Genomic DNA, 21,044 nt, shown 5'->3' with positions numbered 1-21,044 from the left:
TGTACAATACTTTAAAATATCTAGAATGAGTTCTGAGTGCCTGAAAAATCCTATTTTGGATATACTTTATATAGCCAGATAGGACTTGAAGAATTACTAAAACATCATTTTCACCCCCTTTATTTGCTTTTGGAGATCAAAGTAATAACTTCATAGTAATAGCTTTGTTTGATCATAGTTGAATACTAATAACTTCACTTATTTTCTAGTTAAAATAATCAGAAGAGTTTATATTCTCCTTGAAAGCAAGCTGTGTTGTAGTAGCTGCTTAATGAATTAGCAACACTCACCATCTTGGCTTCTTCTGGTAGGGAGAAAGCAGCTCAAGTTCTTTCCAAGGAAAATAATCCCATTTCACTACATGTGTCCTTATTTTGTACCACAGTGGAGGAGCTCAGAGGAAAATTGTTGCTTTCCTTGAAAATCAATGTTCATAGAAGTTGTGCATTATGACATCTCAGCATGATCCAGTTAAATTTTTCCAGTTAAGTCAACTTAAATATATTGCTTAGTCTTCTGTGTCCTTTACAGACACTCACATGTAGTGTTTGCTCTTTTTTCATTATTAAATTATGAGATTGTAAAACCAGCATTCAGAATTTTCTTTCAAAAATTCAGAAACTTGGTAAAAAGAGAAGCCAAATAAATTATGAATTTGAAAATTCTTTAACCTCCACTTTAAGTGCTCCATATTGCAGTGACAAGTCATAATCTGATAGTGGGAGACCTTTCAATGTGTTGTTTTGAGGTTTTTTTCCTAGAAATCTTGCATACTGGAATGATTTAAGTGTGTTGCATCTTTTTCCTGCCAACACGTAGTAGTTTCAAACCAGCCAGGCTGATGTGCATGGCAGTTCTGCAGGGAACTCTGCAGTGGCAGTCATGGTGTTTTGTTTCCAACAATAAATTCCTGCTAACTCATTAAATGGAAGTTTGAAAATGCCTTGAAAGAAGACAGGCCTGTGCTTTCATCCTTCTAAAAGCTGTGGGAGAAAGAGTGTGTGCTATCATTGCAGTCATGTGGTATTTATTTCCCATCTAGCTAAATGTCAGCCTTTTAAAAATCTGGCTTAAGGACTCATTTCAACAGCACACGTCAAAGTCAGATTCTCAGGTGAGCTGGATGGTGTGGAAAAGTAGAAAACAAATAGCAATTTGCAGACATGGAGAGTATCCAGCTGTGAAACCACATTTCTGTGTTAATCTTAAAGGGAGTTCAAGAAAAGTTGAGAGTTTAATCTGCTCTTTATTCTTCTGGTCTATTTTTGCTTTGGAATGGGCAGAAAGGTGGTTTCACCTTTCAGTTCTTATGCAACAGAACAAATTTATAAAAATGTTTACATTTTTTTCCCGAAGGTTTTGCTCTGACTGTGCCTATTATAAAAGTGTTGTAACAACAAGAGATTAAAAAAAAATGTTTCTTGCCCTTAGGTTGTGCAAATAGCAGCACTGTGTGCCCTCTGCCAACACGACTCAGTGACTTTTAAGATGAATAAGAGGGCCTTTACAATTCAGTTGGTTCTCGTTCCTTAATAGCTTCATTTTCCTAAACCTACCAATTTTTTTTCTGATGAAAAAAAATTCAAAGGGAAAGAAAAAAAAGGAGAAGCAAAGAAATGGAGGAAAGCATGGACCACAGGCAAGGCTAGATCAGTTTCCAGCTCTTTGAAGAAAGAAGCAGAAGGCAGAAAGCAGAACTTTGTAATATAATTTTTTGTTATTTCCTCTGCTTTTCACAGCACCTTGCCTATTTGATCTCTAGCAAAGAGGCACTGTAGCCATTTTTACACCAGAGGCTTGTCTTTATATACCCCTTTTTTTTATACCCCCCTTTTTTCACACTGAATGGCAAGAGAAACTACTGAGTGATCTTCAAAACCACTTGCAAGCAAAATGGCAAGCTATCACACCATTGTTGTCGTAATTTTTCTTTCTGAGGCTCACTTTAATTTTTTTCTTTTTTTTTTTTGAATTATGCTCTCCCTGTGAATGCAGTGCTACTTGACCTTTAAATATCAAAATCCCTTTGAATGGCATTACTATGAACTCTGGAGCCATACACCACATGTGAATGGCTAATATACATAGGAGTCAATAGATATATTTCATCATGCACAGTCAGGCTTATGAATTCATTTTATTATTCCTATCACCTCCCCACCCCCACAAAAACAAATTTTCAACTAGCTACGGCTATTTTAAGAAGAGAGCAGGGAGAGAATATACTGGCAGGCTGATTGACATAAGTCAGCCAACTCTTCCAGCTAAAGGTCTGAGTCTGCAAGCTGTTTCTTGTGGGTGGATCTCTGTGCTTAGATTGAGAAGCCTGAAGAATTCAAAATGAAATCAGCTACCGCTAAGTTACAAGCCATAAACTCACACTTTAAAAGTTATTCAAGTGAAGAAACACTTACAGAGTGCACTCACTTTACATATTATTATTATTATTATTATTATTACTATTACTATTACTATTATTACTATTATTACTATTCATTACTATTCATTACTATTTATTACTATTTATTACTATTTATTACTATTTTCCATTTGCTCCCAATCAGTTTTAACATACAAGTGTTCTCTGTATTTTTTGTGTGCGTTTCTCTCACTTTGGGCAGTAAGAGTACATCTACCTGGACAAAATCCAAAATCTGAGCCAAATATCCTTAGCTCTTTCCTTGGAAAGGTATGGAGAAAGTCAGAGCAGGGAAGCCAGAGATGAGAAGGGAACTGAAAACATTCCCAGTACAGTTGACAGTTTCATTCAGGCTCATGTCCTTAACCTAAGGGTGTTTGGCAAGGATTCAGTCATAAGAGATGTTCTGTACCAATCTCAGCTAGGACAAAATAGCAAATTTGGTCCAGTTCTCATGCCAGTAAAGAAAGGAAGAAAAAAGGGCTCTTTCCTCCATCAGTTTCTGAAGCAGAACATGACAGATCTCGAAACCATTAATTCAAAGTAATGGCCATGGCACTCTGCAGAAGAGACTATGAATTTCTACTTGTGGCTGTCCTTTTGCCTGCAAAAGTGGACTGCTCTGTTTTAACCTTTGGAGGATCCTTGTCCCTGCAGAGAAGGCATTTAGCCTTCAGGAAGGGAGGATGAAAAACATTATTAACTTGCTATGATTTCTCACACTCACTTGGTCTAGACTGGTGGAAGTGGCTGTCACAAAGAATCAGGATCAGGGCTCTGCTGTGCTGCAGAAGCAGTCCATGGCCTGAGCAGCCTGCAGGAAACTAGGCACTGCAGAAATCTGGGTATTACATCTTTCTAGGTGGCCAGCCAATAAGCCCAAATAATCCCATCTTTAATGTACAAAAAATATTGCCATGAACAGTTTCTACCATTCATTCAATTTTCTTGTTTCATTTTTCTGAGTTAGAGGACTCTTGCAGAATTTAACCAGTAATGCCTGTCACGTTGAGTTGAAACACCTCTAGAACATGACAGAATTATAGTGCTTACAACGCCCACAGGAAACAGTTGTTATCCCACAGACAAGTGAGAAACTGAGTCACTGTATCATCATCATCATCTCCTACAGCCCAGCCGTGTCCTAATTATAACATCATTCCACATTCAGGTCTGCCTAAATAAAATGAAGCCTTAAAGGTAAGTGCCTCCATACACTCACTGCATTGTCCTGCTGTTTCACATTTGAATTACAGACCCTAGGCTGGGTCACCACCTCAAGGGTGACCTTGGGAGGTGGTGTAGACCAAAGTATTCACCTTCAAAAGCTTCAAAAATGCTATATCCTGAAGATCCAGTTCATGGCCATCACTGGAACTTTCCACCCAGCCACGTGAAGCTCCCTCCTGTGTGCTCACTAGTACACATGCTGACCCAGCACTATGTTGGTTTACTGAGTTTCCTCCCAATCAAAGGAGATCATTGCATTACTTAATGGCCCTTAGAAAGAAAATTTAGAAGTAATCATCTATTCTTAGCTCAACCACTTCCCCTTTTAAAAATGTTTTCCAAAGAGCCCAGCCCAGATGAATGGGATGTCACCCACGGAGCTTTAGAGCTTGCCCACAATTCCTACCCAGCAGCCTGAAGAAGGTACCCAATAGTTAAAGGTACAATACAGCAACAAGAATGAAATCACTCTTTTTATGAACCCAAGAAAATCCTCTTCCTGTTAGATAATTGTCACCTGAGAACAAAACTACAGGTATTGCAGATTTGTCTTCAATAATAGTTTGTGAACTGTGGTTTGTCATACACCAGCTTCAAGTTTTCTCATGGAATGCACATCTCCTCCAAGTGAGCAGACAGGCTGTGCATTCACTCCCTACTGAGCACAATTCCACTGGTAATAGTGATGGCAATAGATAATCCCAGAAAACGATACCTGCATTTCTCCATGCCAAAACCACTGCTTCCAGCAGCTGAAATAGTGCCTTCTACCTGAAAATTCAATGACAAAACCAAGACTCATAAATATGAGTCATTAAAAGTCATTAAAAACCTTTGATATTAAGTACTTCTCACATATGTGTCCATTTTTAAAGTTGAAAATACAATACATATTTTAAAAAAATAAGTGTCAACATCTGGTAGTATATTTTCTTTTTTTCTTTTTTTATTTCTTTTTTTTTTTCTGATATCAAATACTATCTTTATTCCAGAAAAGCTACATGCACATGTTGTCTAGACTAACTTCAATTTCCTACCTTTTCTGCCAGAAAAATCAAACAGTTTTTCTTGAAAACTGTTTGCATTTCTCTGGTTTGTGTTTCCACTACCCAGTAAAGAGTCAGATGCCACAAAATAACTTTAGATGTTGTCATCTTTAATGCTTCCAGCACAGCTTTGGTTTAAAACAAGATGTATACAAATAGGAAATGCTTATTTGATAACAGTGTCATACCTGGAGAGAAAATGTTCCAGTATTTCTACACACACTGAAGAAGCCTGAACTTATCAAGAGTCACCAGCCTGATTAATCAGCTCATAGACAAAAGACTTTTCATATCACTGCCTTGTAAAAATTTTCGAAATCATGACTTCAGGCTCTTAAATATCAGTTGGTATAAGGTCAGTGAAAAAATAGAAGAGGAAGACTGACCCATTATATTTAAAATAATGATTCTTGGGCAACGACAAAGTGAAATAACTAAACTGGAAAGAGCATCGCTCATGGAGATGTGCATAATTGAAACGTTGATTTGCCTCTTGATTTGAGTGGGTGAAAAGGTTACACAAAACCTCTTCAGCATTCCTTAATAAGGAAACCTTTTTCTTTTCCTTGATTAAGATTACTCTCAGTGTTTTTATACACATACATTTCAAAATGTGAAATGTCATTTTTTTTAAAAAAGGCAACTAATAACCTATTTTATTTAACCATTTCAGCAGTGTTCTCTGTCAAACACCAGAGAACTCTGAACGACTGAAAAGCATGTGTGTTGCAATGTACATGCAGTGACATCAGAGATGCATTCATTTATGCTCTGTAGAAAACTCCAGTTACAAGAAACCCTCTACAGGTTAAAGTGTTCCAAGGATGTTTGAGAGTTCTGAAATGGAGCACAGTACAAAGTTTTCTGGTTAAGTCTCATTCCATCATGTAGTGGCCAATAACTGAAATGGAAGCTCTCCCCACTTGGGCTGGATAAGATAAAGCAGAGTTGACAGGAGCTCTTCACCACTCCTGATCATCACCCTGGACTACTGGCTGGCTGGCTTAGGCTTCCCCCCAGTCAGCATCTTAGTACTGAAAATCTCATCCTACAATTCTTAACTTTTCCCATGCAATATACAGAGTGTCAGCAGCACATTCCCTTCTGGAAAGTAACTTGTCAGTCCTATATAATTCAGGCCCTCTTTGAATATACTCTCAAAATTCCTTTGAAAATCTGGCTCTTAGCATAAAACACATTCTGTATTATCTGGACCATTTTTTTAGGGGTCCCCAAGTCTACTAGATGCTCTTAGGCCATCTTCACACCATTAAATGGGTCAAGAACCTCAGCTATGCTTGCACTCCCCAGCTCAAAAGAATGCCAAAAGCATGCAGATTTACTTTAGAATATCTATTTTTTCTTTATATAAGAATATTACTAGTCCATTAAACTTGTTAATCTTTATCTTTACAAGTAAAGAAATTATGGCCTCAGCAAGCCTCTTTTGTTCTGTAGCAGAAGTATCTTCTTTGCCTCTGAGCACTATTTTAGATTTAAAATAGTACCTCAAATGTATTTCTTAAATAAACCTTTCAAAGGCTTTTATAGAGTAACCTTCCTCCTCTCCCCTGCTTTGTGCCTGTGTTTATTTAAATTTGAAGTTTATATGAATTTTGATTCTACAGTGTTTTTATAGTCATGCTGAACTTTTCCTCAAAACAACTCAAAATTTATTCTGGCTTTCACTGCATATACCTGTTATTTAGATTTTAGGGGGCGTCATTTGGGGTTGGGGATTTTTTGGGGTTGGGGATTTTTTGGTGGTGGGGGGGTTCTTTTGTTGTTGCACCTCATCAGAGCACTGTCTGAGAAAGCTGTAGGGTGCTTTGTTCTCTGTAGTGTTAGGATGTTCTTTTTCCTATTTTCTGTATCTTTATCCTATTTCTGTTTTTTCTGTATTTTCTGTTCTTTATCCTATTTTCTGTATCTTCAGGGCACAGACTGTTCTGTCTTTCCTATTTGGAAATGCCATGGGCACTGCTCCTAAACAAGAGTTGTCCATAGAGCCATCCTAAGCAGTACAATTCAAGGAATTTACAGTGAAAGTTTTGATAGTGAGAGGACAGAGGACAGTTCAGAGAGGACATAGCAGGCACCGCTGTGGCACTGGCACGAGGAAGCAGATGGTTACCAGGCCAGAAAATAATAATTGAACCCTTCTTCTATGGCTCAGGCTGCAGGTGACCAACTTTAATAAAACAAGTTGAAGCCCTAAGCCTGCAGCCCTGTGAAATGTTGCAGTGAGAAAGGATGTGCTGCAGACATCAGAAATCAGAAGAACCAGCAATTTAAACAATTAAGTAGGCAGGGGAGATTACCAGGAGTGAGACAGCTATTTTTGTCAAGATTTTTGGAATACGTGCCCTAGAAACAATTATAACTTCCCCCACTGAATGCCAGCCCAGGGGAACAGCATGAAATGCCAGATGTCTGCAGAGCCTTTCGCACAAGCTCCATCTTTTTATCCTTCTTATTCTTCTTAGGAAAGGCTAATTGCAATGATATCCACATTGTGACAAAATGAGCCAATGGTGGAGAACGTGCTGATGTCCTGAACCATGAGATACTGTCAGGTGCTGATATCTACCATTAAAAGCCTTCATGTTGATTGAACTGTAGATTTTTTTTCTGATTGTCACATGTCTAAAACGTGTGGCTTCCGGTTACATGTGAGATCATGAAGCAGGGTCGTGGAGAGGACAGGGCAAGTGCACGAACCCACCACCCCTGTAAGGTAACTCTTGCACGCGTGCCATGTGCTAACACTGTAAACCCCGGGCTGCCAGGAACAATCTGGGGCATGATAATCCCATAATGAGCAACAGCAGGTGCTAAAGTGCTTAAAGTAAATCACTCCTGCAGTCAGCGAATTGTTATTTATGTCAGCACCACCAAAGAGTGAAAATCTGACGGGATGGGTGGCAGCCAGTGACCCCTGAAACTGGGGACTGGGAGCTGCAAGGGATCCCTGGGCAGACAGGGCAGGGACCATCTCACTGCCCCCACCAGGAGCAGCACAAACTGGGGATGGAGCACCAGGGGCATCTCCCTGGGGACAGGGACAGCCAAGGCTGGGGCAGGACAGCCGCCTGCCAGGGGAGATGGGGATCAGGCCCTGTGAGGGGAACCAGGGTCAGGCCCAGCCCAAGATGACTGAAGCATCAATGCAGAGCCAAGGAACTGAGTGTTTTACAAGATCAAGTTGGTTGTTTTCTAATTTTGATTAGGCTGGAAAGAGAGATTTCGTCTATCTCCTTCAAGCCTTTTGTTGATTTGTATTGTGAGGAATTCCTAGTCCTTTTCCAGCTCAGTGTGTCTGTGGGTACACCCAGGAACACCAGCCACTGGGTGTATTAATACAATATCAGCCAAGGCAGCAATGAGCACAGCATAACACAGAATGTTTCCAGGATTGGTGGTTTCTTCCAGATGTCTGGAGTAGAAAATCCAGCACAGACATACGGTCCTCCATTCCCCTCCTCTCCAGGCAGTGAAGGACCTGGGGCTCGCGCACCTCTCTGAGCCGTGGCACGGGAGCAGTGTCCATCCTCACTGCACAGGTGTCCATGAGGCCAAAGGTCTGGCCTGATAAGGGATTGCTAATGGCAGCCTAAGGCAACGCAGATGATTTCATCCAAACACTTTAAGTGTATTTGGCAAATTATTCTTGCCCTAGGAATATATTATACTAATGAAATTATGCTGTCAGCCATTGCAGGCCTGGCAGGAATTGCAAACTATTTTAATCCTCCAAGAACACATTTGCCCAGGCAATAATTTGACTTGCCATCAGTAAATCCTTAACTCAGCTTTTTAAGAGACAGGAAGACACAAAAAGAGGATCGATCTCTGGGTTATTGATTCCTATCACAATTGCATCAAATTTTCTTCTAAAGTCTGTAGCAAATTGATCTATGGGTTGTATTTTCCCACCTGTATATTAGAGGTCTACGGGTTTTAGGGAGGGATTTTAGCATAATGCAGCAGCTTGTTGGTTTGATTTCAAAAGAACATGGAGCTTGCAAAATGTACTCAAAGGGAAGAAAAAAAAGGAAGGTAATTTGTCCTTGTAAGTACTGATGCAACATGAGAATAGATCTGTGGGCCATGTAAATTCAATACCTAAAGAACAGGTCTTCTGTTGAGTGCTGGGCTGCTGCAAGAGAAAAAGATCAGCCCAAAGGAGTCAAATTGCAACTCAGTATTACTTCTTGGCTGAGACCCTCTACTGATCTTGGGTGTCACTGTCCCTAGCCAGAGCAAGAAAAATAAAGAAATTTACAAGAACAGGGTTCAACTTGCCTTTCTACATGCTGAGCAGGTTATTCTGAATTTGTCATCCTATATTCTCTTTCTAGTCAGGGGAAAGAAATCCAGTTGATGTGTCATCTGATCCATTTTAAGTATCTCTGTTAGAATGAAAGGAGCTGCACTCTGAAGGTGTCTGGTTTTTTTTTTCCCATTGACTACTCATTGAGTATACAGTGATTAGCTCAGATTTATACATATGACTTTTAAGCTGCAAACTGGGACAAATGATTCCCAGGCTAATTTTCCTTCTTTTCATCTTTTTTAAAGATTTCTCAGTATCCTATTCGTAATCAGCACAGGATGAGTCAAGAGTGCACAGCCTTGTTGCTTCATCCTTCCCCCAAAATAACCCGTCAGCTGTGCCTAATTTTTCTGGTCCCAGTCTGCATTGCTCTGTTGCACCACATCATTCCTGAGCAGATTCCCCACGGGACACTTGCTAGTTGTGTGGAGGGATCACACAGATGCAGGGGGAAGCGCCTGCTGTAGGGTGCGGTTGTGAGGCCTGTCCTGGATCTCCCATGGAGTCCTTCTCCTTTCAGAGCTGACATTTTTCCCTCTGACAAGACATGCACAGCAACTGGTGCCACAGTGCTGTGTCACACTGGGTTGTGCTCATCAGGAAATACCCTGACATCAGTCTTTGCTGGTAAATCTCTTCAGTCAGATGCAGTCTGTTTCTACACCAACAGAGCACCAATATTATCCATCTTCATTGTAAGACAAAAAGAAACCCATTTGATTTAGGTCAGACTTACTTAGATTCATTGTGGTTTTACCAGCTGGCTTCCCTCCAGCACTGGTGTATATATCTTTGTGTCACTTCTCAGCACCAGAAACATACTGAAACTTCCCAAATTACAGATGGGTTCCTGAAGCAGAATTCATCTCCCAGGCAACAAAGGGAGGGGTGAGAAATTACATAGGAACCAGAGCACAGGAACTTCACCAGCCAAGAAAAGGAGCCTGTGAGAGCCCTTTCTGTGGGGTGGTGCATTGAGTTGCCCCCTGAACATGTTGCCCCACCTCATGCAGGGTGGGAAGAGCCTGGCCCCACCTGCATGCTACTCCTGTAGACACAAGACTCATTTGAACTCTACGTGGTTCTTAGCTGGTAGTTTATGGCACAGATTAGAGAAGTACAGAAAAACTGGATTCTAAGATGGAGCTTAAGGAACTAAATCCAATGTTTTTACTTTTGGAAGAGAGGGTTAAACTGATCTGCCAAGTAAATAAGGCACTGCCACCTTTGAAAAGCCTCATTATCCAGACTAGAGCTGTCTGCCATTAGTGTGACACCTGTGTATAAAGAGACAAAACTGTGGCAATTAGCTCTAATTTTAGTCCACGCACATTGTATCTGCTTACAACTAGAGTTAGTTCAAAGTACAGTTTATGTTTGACACCAGTCTGGCAAAAACAGCAGAAGCTTAATAACACAGAGGTTCGCTTGCTTATTTATTAATTTATTTATTTGCTTGCTACTGTGTCAATCACATTTGTAAAAAGGCCTGCACAGCATCCTCCTCTACTGGAAATGTATTAAGGCTCAATTATACACTTCATCTTTACCAGTGGAGATGGAATATCATAGGAATCAGGGAAACTGTCAGCTGTACCACCTAGTCAGCTTAAATACAGAGAACCCATTAAACAAAGTATTTAAGAAACAAAATATCTTGTTTATTATTAATGACATCCTGAACATGAGGAAACTCATCACTCCAGTTCCCTGCAGCCTGTGGTTATGCTGCGTAATTACATAATAATCAGCCACACAGTCAATGCCTGTACAATAAACATTTTAATTTTATTCCATCAAAGAACAGTACACTGGTGGTACACTGATTAATTAAAAACAAATATCATGACTCAATACCATCTATAATCCTGAAACTTTAAAAGAAAAAAATAAAAGGTTTGTTTTTTTTTTTTAAATAAGGAGTGTGTGCTTACCAGCATTTGAGATTCTAAATTTATATTTTCCAGAAACACTGTGGTTAAATACTTAGAATGCCTTAGTTGCCTCAAAATCATGACTCATCTAAAATTAGTGGAATTACATGAATAACTATGTAAAGGAAGCATAGTCTCAAATGCCATGTTAGGTTATCAAATTTCCCAGTCTGTGAATTAAAGCTACTTACACACTACAATCAGTATATCTGGAATCCCAAGTACACTGAAGGAAGAAGTTTGGCCAGACTCAAACCTTCACCTCTGATCCTGTCTTCTTCTGATGTTTAGCTCCATTCAATCACAAACCACAACTGTCAGCAATTCAGTTTCCCATTTTTGCTTTCAGATTCCTTCAGTGCCATGTATGATGCACAAAGACTTAAGAGGAGGCAGACTTTATCTTAAAATGGTTGTCAGAATTACAAAAGATCACTCTGTTGTGGAATCAGGGGAAAACCAGACATCACTACACTCCCATATCACTTTAAATAAACCTAGCTCTTGATTCTGTCTTCTAGGCCTAAAATAATACTGCATACTATGCTTTGAAGGATTAATTAATCCTAAATGTACTGAAATATTCATATAGAAGTTATTATATAAAGCCTAATAATATTAGGTAATATCTAACTGTTCATTGCTGAAAATGTAAAAAAACTGCATTTCACAGGACAACAAAAGAGTAAGAAAAGCCCAAACAAGGTAAGTCCAGGAATTTCAAAACACTCATTCACCCAAACCCAGCAAATCAAACAAAAAATTCCTACTTCTTTTGTGAAAGCTAGAAGCTATTTAGATCCAAAGAGACACTACACTTTTAAAACCAAAAACTCTCTTTTTGTTGTTGCAAAGAAATTGGAGTAGTCAAATTTCATTATCAGGTTCGTCCTTATTTTCAGAAAACCAGGAAGGAAATGAAATGCTAAGCAATTCAAAGAGTATGAGTACAGAACTATAACCATTTTTCACAAAAGAGATTACAGCTGGACATACAATTAGAATGGTCAAATGCCACATGTTTTAGCAATTAGTTATCATACTACTGCATTTCAAATCCTGAATCAAATCAAATTGTTCCTGGCAAGGTGAAACAGGGACTAAATAAGACATAGTCTGCTCTTCTCCCAGGTCATTCCTGTACCAATAAATATCTCTTTAAAGGCTTCAAAAACATCTCTTTTTAAGTCCTCAGTGAGGACTACCCTTGAGGAAAGCATCCAAGTCTCCTGTTGCAAAAAAATACTCTGTCATATTTGCGCAGTGTTTCCAGTTACTCTGAGGTGCTACACAGACCAGACTTGAGTGCACTAACATTTGATTAAGACAGCAGTAGGAAATGTTTGCTGCATTAATCCAAGAACTGGATCTTCTTTATGCTGCAGATGTCCCTTGTATTTGATGCCAATAGAACCATTATGGAGATTTTTCCCCTCTCCTTCACCACAATGACAAACGGCAGCTCAAGGAACATTTGGAAATTTTTCATGTGAAAAACACAAACAGAAGAGTGCTAACCTAACCAGCTGTGCTATGCTGTGAGGAAAAAACCAGCCAGGCAGACCACCCTGCTTATGAAAGAATTATAGCACGTACATCATGGTAACATGACAAGTATCTGTAATGAATTTCACACTATGTGGGAGAAAAAAATGGGACTTCCATACTGAATATGCTGTACCATGCTTCAGGTCTTTCTTCTCTGCATTTTAGAATTACACTATTAGTTTCTCTTTTACTGTGAATTTAATGACAGTGTCACTTTAATGCTGCCAGTAATAAGGAACTATTAGTACTGCTCTTAAAAGAGGCAAAAAAACTTTATTGCAAAGAGTTAGGAATGCTCTTAAAATAATAAAGAGCAGTCAAGCAACCACATTTGCTCTGCCAAGAGCTTTTAAGATGTAACCCAGAGGACTGAGGCTTCATTACCAAAACATTTTCCCATTGCCACTTGAAAAAATTTTGCCATATTTAATAACTAAAATGTAGGTAATAAAACCTCATCAATAATTGCATACTTAAGAACAAAAAGACAAAGGAGTTCTACTTTCACTGAAGAGATGACTTTTAGAACTGGCACTACTGTGGACCCTAAAAATACAAGGATCAATGCCACTGAAGAGGACAGAGATTTTTATGACCCTGAGAGTGTGGAAACAAGGGCTCATCTGAGAGTTCAAATTTCAAAGAGCAACATACTAATATCAGGATATGTGTTTTTTCATATATAGTGTTTAAAAGAAACAACACTTGATGAACACAAGGTAGTCCTTAATAAAAAGTGCTCAATTTTTTGTCATTTCTATCCATTACTAGTGATTAAAGCAGTTGGAAATGGTGCTTTGCTTCCAAACCATGCAGACAGAAAGTGGTAGTCAACACAGGATCTGTGGAAATCGAGCTTTTAAAAAAGTTATATTTAGACAATACTTCAGGTTGCATCAGCCTGCCTTTTTCTTCTTGGTTGAGAGGTCAAACATGCTAGAGGGTTGTTTGTTTTCCGTGTCTGTATAGTTCAAGGATCTACACAGTGTATAAAGACATTAAATATTCTCTAAGACTTCCAACACCCTCACACTCAGAATCACTGATATGAAGCAGAATGGAAAGGGTCAGAGATCACCAGTACAAAGATGGCAACTAGAAGAGAAATTCCATTAGGCAGAGGAACACTTACACTAAGGCAGCCAAGAAGACATTCCAATCTGTGTCTGGCATTGCAATAAGACACAAATACTTTCATTTTCAATTTAGAAACTTTCAGTCAAATTAAGTTTTTTTAAAAGTGACTGGAACTTCTTGACATTAATATTAATTCAATGCTTTAGTTGTGGAAGATGGTTCACTCCTACAGTAATTTTAATTGATCATTTTGAGGATAAACCATCTTTGGGTTTCCTGGAACACTGTGTCTTCCTCTGAAATAAAATGGGTGAAGTTAGTCAGCAAATGTCACATTGCCTGTAAGTTTTAACTGCTAAAAATGTGCATGCTTTCTACATTTGCATATCTGATTACTACTGTGAATTAATAAACCTGAGAAATGAAAAAAAACAAGTGTATTTCTAGGTTCGCAGGTTAGCGGAGCATCTAATTATTCTGCAAACTCAATCTTCATCTCATGATTCCTGTTACCTAAGTGATGTCATTTGAAGAACAAGAACAGAATACTAAATATTGGCACTAGGAGAGTGATAACTGGCTACAGAGACATTTTCATCAGTTAAAGAATTCCCACCAGAAAAGGGGAAAACACTTCATGTAGATGTAGTTACAGCTCTCTGCAGGTATTCCACTCGGGAGAGCCAGGCTCTTGAGCCCATGATCACCAGAAATGCCTGCAGGAGATGCTGCCAGCAGACTTTTGAAGTGGTACTTATCATGGATACATACACCATCTACATGAAACCAGCTAGAGCTCCATACTGATCTTCTAAGAAATCAGTGGGAATGTAAAAAAATCTCCAGGGAAAGAAGGGTGATTCCCCAAGCTGGAAGGGTCATTCTCCTGATCAAGAAGCCTGCCTCTCTGCTCCTGTGCAACATCCCTTTGTTTCTCTTCCTGTTCATTACTGCAGAGGAAAGGCAGCACTTTACATACTCTAACAACAATATACAGAATTTCAGTGTCTTTCTCAAACAAAGGCATTTTGAAGGAAAATACATCACCACATCACACCATTACATTTGTCATGATGCCCAGGTATGTGATAGAAGCTACAATGATGGTATCTGTATAAGTTTCAAATTCGCAGGGAAAGAGCCAATGAAGTCAAACCTAGGGCTCACTAGTCTTCATGGGATTGACACATCCTTTGTTTCAGTTCTTACAAGCAGTCTTGGTCTTGGGAAGGAGAACTGTCCCCATACAGATATGGAGCTACTTCTACTCAGAGCTGGAAGATCACAATCCAAGACCCCAGTGTGCTCGATAATTAATTATTCAAATTCAAAGGAGTCGATTACTCAAAACCAATTGATTAAACTGTAGAAATTGCTGGACAAAGCAAACAGAAAATGCCTGTGTGGAATTCTGCAGGCAGCAAAACCTCTTCCACCCAAAACCAGCTGTACTTACAGGCTTAGAAGCCAGATAACTGCAGCAATGCAGTGTTGAAACTGAGCTAATAAGCCCCACCAAAAGTCTCAGTGGAACAGCAAGGCTCAGAATGACAATAAATTGGCTGCTCAAATTGCATCAGAGATATAAAACATTGAGACATCCATGTCCTTCCAACTGTCAGGTAGCCTATCTTCTTGTTCTATAATAACCACAAAAAGGAACTGCTGAACTTGCTTCTGTTTGGGATGGCCAGGAAACTGAATGCATCAACAATGAGTGTTCACAACTACTACCCAAAAATGTTTTCAGTGTTGGTTTAATGCACAGATAATAATCTCCATTCTTACATTCATGTTGCCAGCAAAGATCAAAGTTTGTCCTGAAAGTTCTAAGTCACTGGTTATAAAAGCCAATCATTTGAAAGCTAGGTCCTTTTATACTAAGGACATTTTAAAGGATGAATATTTATCTTTATGTGTTTAAAGAACGTTGAAAAGTAAAATAAATCCTCTTAGGGAAACTGGATTGAAAAGGGATATATATTTTGTTACACCACACATCTTCTGATACCAGTAGTTACAGGATACTTTATTTTCTTTTACACTTAATTTTCTTTTGTTTGATATAAAGAAAAATATAGAAAGACATTGTCATCAATTTCAGTGTAAGTAATGGTACACTAAAATAGACTGTTAAAAAACACACCATAATAACAGATCAGTGCTAACCCTCAGCAAACCTCTGTATCTGGCTGATGATATTTAATCTCATTGCAGAGGCAGTGAATCCTCTTGGTTCTAGCTTTCTGACCTTCTCCATATGAACAGTGTTAAATATCACCAGGGCCAGAAGTGATACAGCGGCATATGGGGCACTTCAAACCCACACAGTGCTTCTTATGTATTGAGAAACTTCAGTTATAGAAATGAATTCATATTGTACTGCATTAATTCATATTCTATTCATACCCTCTCCTGGAACAGGAAGATTCACTGTTCCAGTTTATGAAATCCTATGATCCTGTGCTTACACAGAATGAAAGGAAAAGGCCGGTAAGCAAATATGTCTACACAATATCATGTTTATAATTTACTCATTACATTTTTAGATGATCCAAATATATATTGTGTATGTGCATTTTAATAATATAGATAAGTGAGATAATATAGGACTGTGAAATGCTAAATACATAGAAACCATACTAGCTTAGGAAGTCTCCAAATATAAAGTATTTGGGAGAGTTTCAAAGTATTATATCTGCTTACTTCCACACTTTTGTAGGCACCTCTCACTGGAGGCACGTGACTGGGTCCAACAAACTTTTGATATATACTCCCTATATTCCTCACACTTTATATTTTTAACTTATTCAGTTCAGTTAAAAAATAAATCTCCAATTTCAAGCTTATCCATGAGTATTATAATCAGAAATTAATTTTATTTCTATATATCTCAGAGCAGGTAGACAGTTTTCAAATTTATATGTCTAATCCATATAACTAAACAGAAGTCTGTCGAACAATGATTTAAACATATGTATAAACAAATGATTTCAACATTTGCATTAAATAAAACTGATTGAAAAGCAATATAAAAATTATGTTAAGTAATGTCAGTGGGATTATGCTGTGATATTTATCATGAACAGAAAGCTGGAATGTTCAAAACATAGTACTTAGCAAAAAATAATAAACCAAAAAACAGGGAATATAAAGGAAATTTACCTCAGTATCAGTTTTTCTCCTTTGTCAGTCACAGCATCTTTTTGTTGCCTTTCAATAATTTTAAGTTTAGCTGAGACCTGCAATAGCCAAATTTTTATAAAACAAGTTAAATCATAGCCACAATCACAGTTACAGAAGTAAATAGGATTTGCACAGATCTACTTTATCAAAGGCAAGAAATTTTTGTACTTGAGGAACTCCAGTATTAAAGATGATGGCTAGTATAATTTATCACCTTATCATATCTGAGGAGATGTGATTCTGTGACATACAAGGCAAGAGCAATGCCAAGGTTGCCTTCACTGTTTTTTTTAATTTATATGAATATAGAGTGCTAGTATATATGGTTATTATCCATTGCATTCTTTTTGCTGGTACAGTTTACTCCAGGCCTATCCCAACTAAAATTAGCCATTGTTGTACAAGCAGATTTCCAGCTGTAGCGTTCTATAACCCTGGGCCTTTTCTGCAAAGAAATCCCAGTCACAAGTCAGATTCCACTATGCTAGCAACAATTTGTGGCAAAAATCTAACCTGAGAGAATGTCTTTTTAAAGAACCACTATAGTTCTTCTTTGCTTGGTTCTCACATTGATTTCTGAACACCATCAGATAGTGCCTTTAAGATCTGTGGACACCAATCCCAAACCAATGCTTTGCTGATTAAAAACAAAACAAAAAAAGCAAACAAGAATACACCAGAAGCCATTGGTGCCTCTAGTATGAGTTCTCAAGATTGTGAAATTTTTAATTTATTTAATATTTAACTTTATTTAATATTTATTTAATTTTTAATTTATTTTAAAACTATAATTTAAAACTGACTACATCCTTATGGACCAGACAAGAAAAACATCAAAAGCACTCAGAATATAAAAGAAAAGTATATAAGCACTCAGTAATAAAAAGGTAAATAAAAGAAATGGCTGCTCAGAAGCATCTTTGTTTCTGCCACAGGCTTCAGGAGGGATCCAAAACAAAGCACGAAAAACCTAAAACACCTGGTATTTTTTTAATACCTACCAGAAAATCTTTCATTCTATGATTTTTTTTCTTACTGTCAGCTATTAAAAAATTACAAACATAATGAGAAAAAGCAAAGGCTTAAAAGAACACTACATCCATCCTCTGTAAGTGAGAGGGTGTCACTAGGATAGATTGTTGTCACAGGATAGCAATACCCTGTGGCATATTTACTGTGCAAGGTATGGAAATTGTTAGCCTATGGGTAAATCCTTCTAAATTAACCGCAACCAATATTAGTGTGCAGACTCTAGAACATTGATATTTTAATACAGTTGAAAGTCTGTACTGAATGTACATCTACTTCTGCCTCTATTGCTAAAGTGAACTGTTAAAAGAGATATACAGATTTTAAAATAATATAAAAGCCAAATCAAAGTCATGGCAGAAGAAGACCTGTAGGGAACATAAACCACTGATCCTTCTGAAATCAACAGTAAACCACAAAATTACAGAATATCTCAAGTTGGAAGGGACTCATATGGATCATCAATTCCAACTTCCTGCTCCTTGCAGGACTACCTAAAATTAGTGTCATCCAGCTGCTCTTTGAAGTCTGACAGGTTTGGTGCTATGACCAATTCCCTGAAGATTATGATCCAGTGATTGACCACCCTTTCAACCAAGACCCTTCTACTAATGTTCAATCTCACTTCCCCTGATGCAGCTTCATTCCCTTTCCTCATGTCCTATCACTGGTCACCACGGAAAGGAGATCAGCATCTTCCCCTTCTCTGCTCCCCAGGAGGAAGGTGTAGTGTGGGGTGAGGTCACTGCTCAGCAATCTGGTCAACTGCTCAGCCTTCTCTCATCACAGCTGAACCGACTAAGTGACCTCAGCTGCTCTTCATAAAACTTGCCCTTGGGGCCACACCACACTGTTCACCCTCCCTGGAACACACTCAGGTAGTTTGATGCCCTTCTTAGACTGAGGTGCTCAAAACTGCACACAGTAGCTGAGACATGGGGGTGACTGCCCTGCTCAGATCAGCAATGTACAAGGTAGATGTTTAATGAAAGCTACTCACTTAGGCTCTGCTTAGAGCTCAGGAGGAGGGACAGAAAAGTCCCTGGGGAAATTAATTTCATCTTAACCTAAAACAGATGTGATACTTTGCACCTTACACATGATTCTTTCTTCAGAGAATACAGATGATTCCTTTACACCTAGTTTAGAATGGCTTATTGATTTTTAGAGAACTAAAGGTAGGAATATTAATCTGAAGATTATTCTGCTCTCATATGATACTGAAATCATGAGAGTAAATAAGTAATTGCTGAAAGTATAATGCACTAACCTTGAGAGTTGATGCCGAAATCCTAGACCCCAATGCCTCACTATGCAACATGCCAGTGCATATACTTCACTACAAATGGTGTTTTACAAATATTTAAGTGTTTTTACAGGGAGCTGAACATAGGCACTTCTCTCACTAGCATGTTCAGTAATAAAATCTGCTTTTATTTTCTTTCTTCCTCCAGAAGTTCTCAGTTTCACTGCTAATGTAAAGATATTAACAGTTATCATGAGCATTTCCCAGGCTTTTTCTTGGTTTCATGCTGGAAAGTTCATTTAAGCAATTCTTTTAGATTTCCCAAAGTAGCAATGAACCACGTAAGGGAATCAGTTGCCCACTGTGCAAACACATGGCAACATTGCTAATTACAGGCTTTTACCCCAGTTAGCTATGAAAGGGACTCAGTGGCAGCAATTCTTGAATATCACACTAAGCTATTACTTTGACATTATTTAGGAATTTAGAGCTTTTCTAGAATAAGAAGTACTGTAAATCTTTACAGATTCCTTTACAGGTTTCTCCAGTTTGTAGGATAAAATTCCATGTATTACATAATTTGCAGCAATAAAATTTAACCTGTGATTTCGCCAAAACAAGGTGTCTTATCCCTCTTTTACGAAGTTAATGGAAATATGTGTTGTATTTCATTCTGAACTGGTCAGATAGCTTGTCTTTAAAAGAAAAAAAGGAGAAATATGAAAAGGAACTATTACTACTTAAGGTGGGTTTCACTGCTGCTGATAATTTGCTTCTGTTCTGTTCAACTGCATAGCACTCTTGTGACTAATGGATGGCCAAGCATCGGAAAATTGCTTCAGTTTTCCCAGTTATGGGCGCTTTACTATGCTAGGGAACACAAACTCCAATGGAGACAAAAGCAAAAAGAAAGTATTTAAAATAAATTGTACAGTCTTTCAATTTATGGGTTTTAAATTTTTAAAAAGCAGCCTTTGTAACATATTTGGTATACAAATGAAATGATAGAACATCCTGATTTAATGGCATTAACATGTGTTGTTGTTATATTAAGAAAGCGTTAAAAGTTACTGAGTCACATGGGTTTCTTACCTGTAAGATCTCTGAGAGGTACATGCGGTGCTCATCATTAGCTTCGTGGTAAGCCTACAGTTAAATCGATATATGGGTTATCATTAAGCACAAATTTTAAAAGCTGAATCATACAGAAAATTCAGATATACAGCAGAGACTTTCTTCAGTGACACATTTTGTGAAACTATTCTACTGTGTGTTCCACACAGTGTCTGTCACATAACATAACAGCTTTTACAGTCTAGAGGGATAGAGTGATTACAAACCTTTGCTTCTTGTTCCAGTCTAAGTTCATAGTCTTTTAGCTGATTCTGGAGACTTCTCTTCTTCCAGCTGTTTAAGAACCCTCTTCAAGGAACCCTGTGGTTATGGTAAATAAAGCAATGTTTTTAAACTATTTCCATTCTATATAAAGATGTCATCACCATGGTCCCTATTCTTCAAGCTTTATGATGTTTGTCATTCTTTTTGTTTCCTGTGCATCTTTTGTTTTCATGCTTCTGGCTGGCACACTGCAGAGACCAAAGCAATTAAGCATATGCTACAATTATCAGCTATGCATAACACACTTCCACTGTGTTAAAATGATGCAAGTACAGTTTTCCACACTGCTGCTCCCTGGCATTTTAACAAAGTCATCTTGTGGTGACCAGTCAGAATTGCTCCTTTGCTCTGACCAAATTCCCCCTTGTGGCTCTTTTTTGGTAGGAAGATTTCACATCTTATGAGCACATCCATTTTCAAAACACTTGCTGAGAGAGCTGCTGGTCTGGTTGAAGAGCCACATGGGATATCAAAGGTAACTCACACCAATTTGGCTAGGAAGCAGTACTTTGTGGAGAGACTGCCTTAGGTGTGCAGCCATCTACCTTGTCTGCAACTGGAATGAGTAACAATGCTGGCACTGGCTTTGCTTTTT

The 21,044-nt window shown here is 38.3% G+C and overlaps 1 protein-coding gene across 1 annotated transcript in view; it reads right to left on the bottom strand.

Moving 5' to 3' along the window:
* Positions 1-10,851: 10,851 nt before the first annotated feature.
* The window catches only part of LOC107203037 (coiled-coil domain-containing protein 169-like), a 28,864-nt gene continuing 18,671 nt past the window's right edge, over positions 10,852-21,044 (bottom strand). Inside the window, 6 exon segments of the mRNA XM_033514063.1 lie at positions 10,852-13,843; positions 13,846-13,886; positions 16,756-16,832; positions 20,144-20,197; positions 20,392-20,443; positions 20,445-20,485. Of these exon segments, the coding sequence (XP_033369954.1) occupies positions 13,785-13,843; positions 13,846-13,886; positions 16,756-16,832; positions 20,144-20,197; positions 20,392-20,443; positions 20,445-20,485 (324 nt within the window). The 3' untranslated portion in view covers positions 10,852-13,784.

The sequence above is a fragment of the Parus major genome, chromosome 1 (assembly GCF_001522545.3).
Source record: "Parus major isolate Abel chromosome 1, Parus_major1.1, whole genome shotgun sequence".
Lineage (NCBI taxonomy): Eukaryota > Metazoa > Chordata > Aves > Passeriformes > Paridae > Parus > Parus major.
The sequence above is the reverse complement of the archived record's forward strand: the minus strand, read 5'-3'. Positions and strand labels throughout refer to the sequence as shown.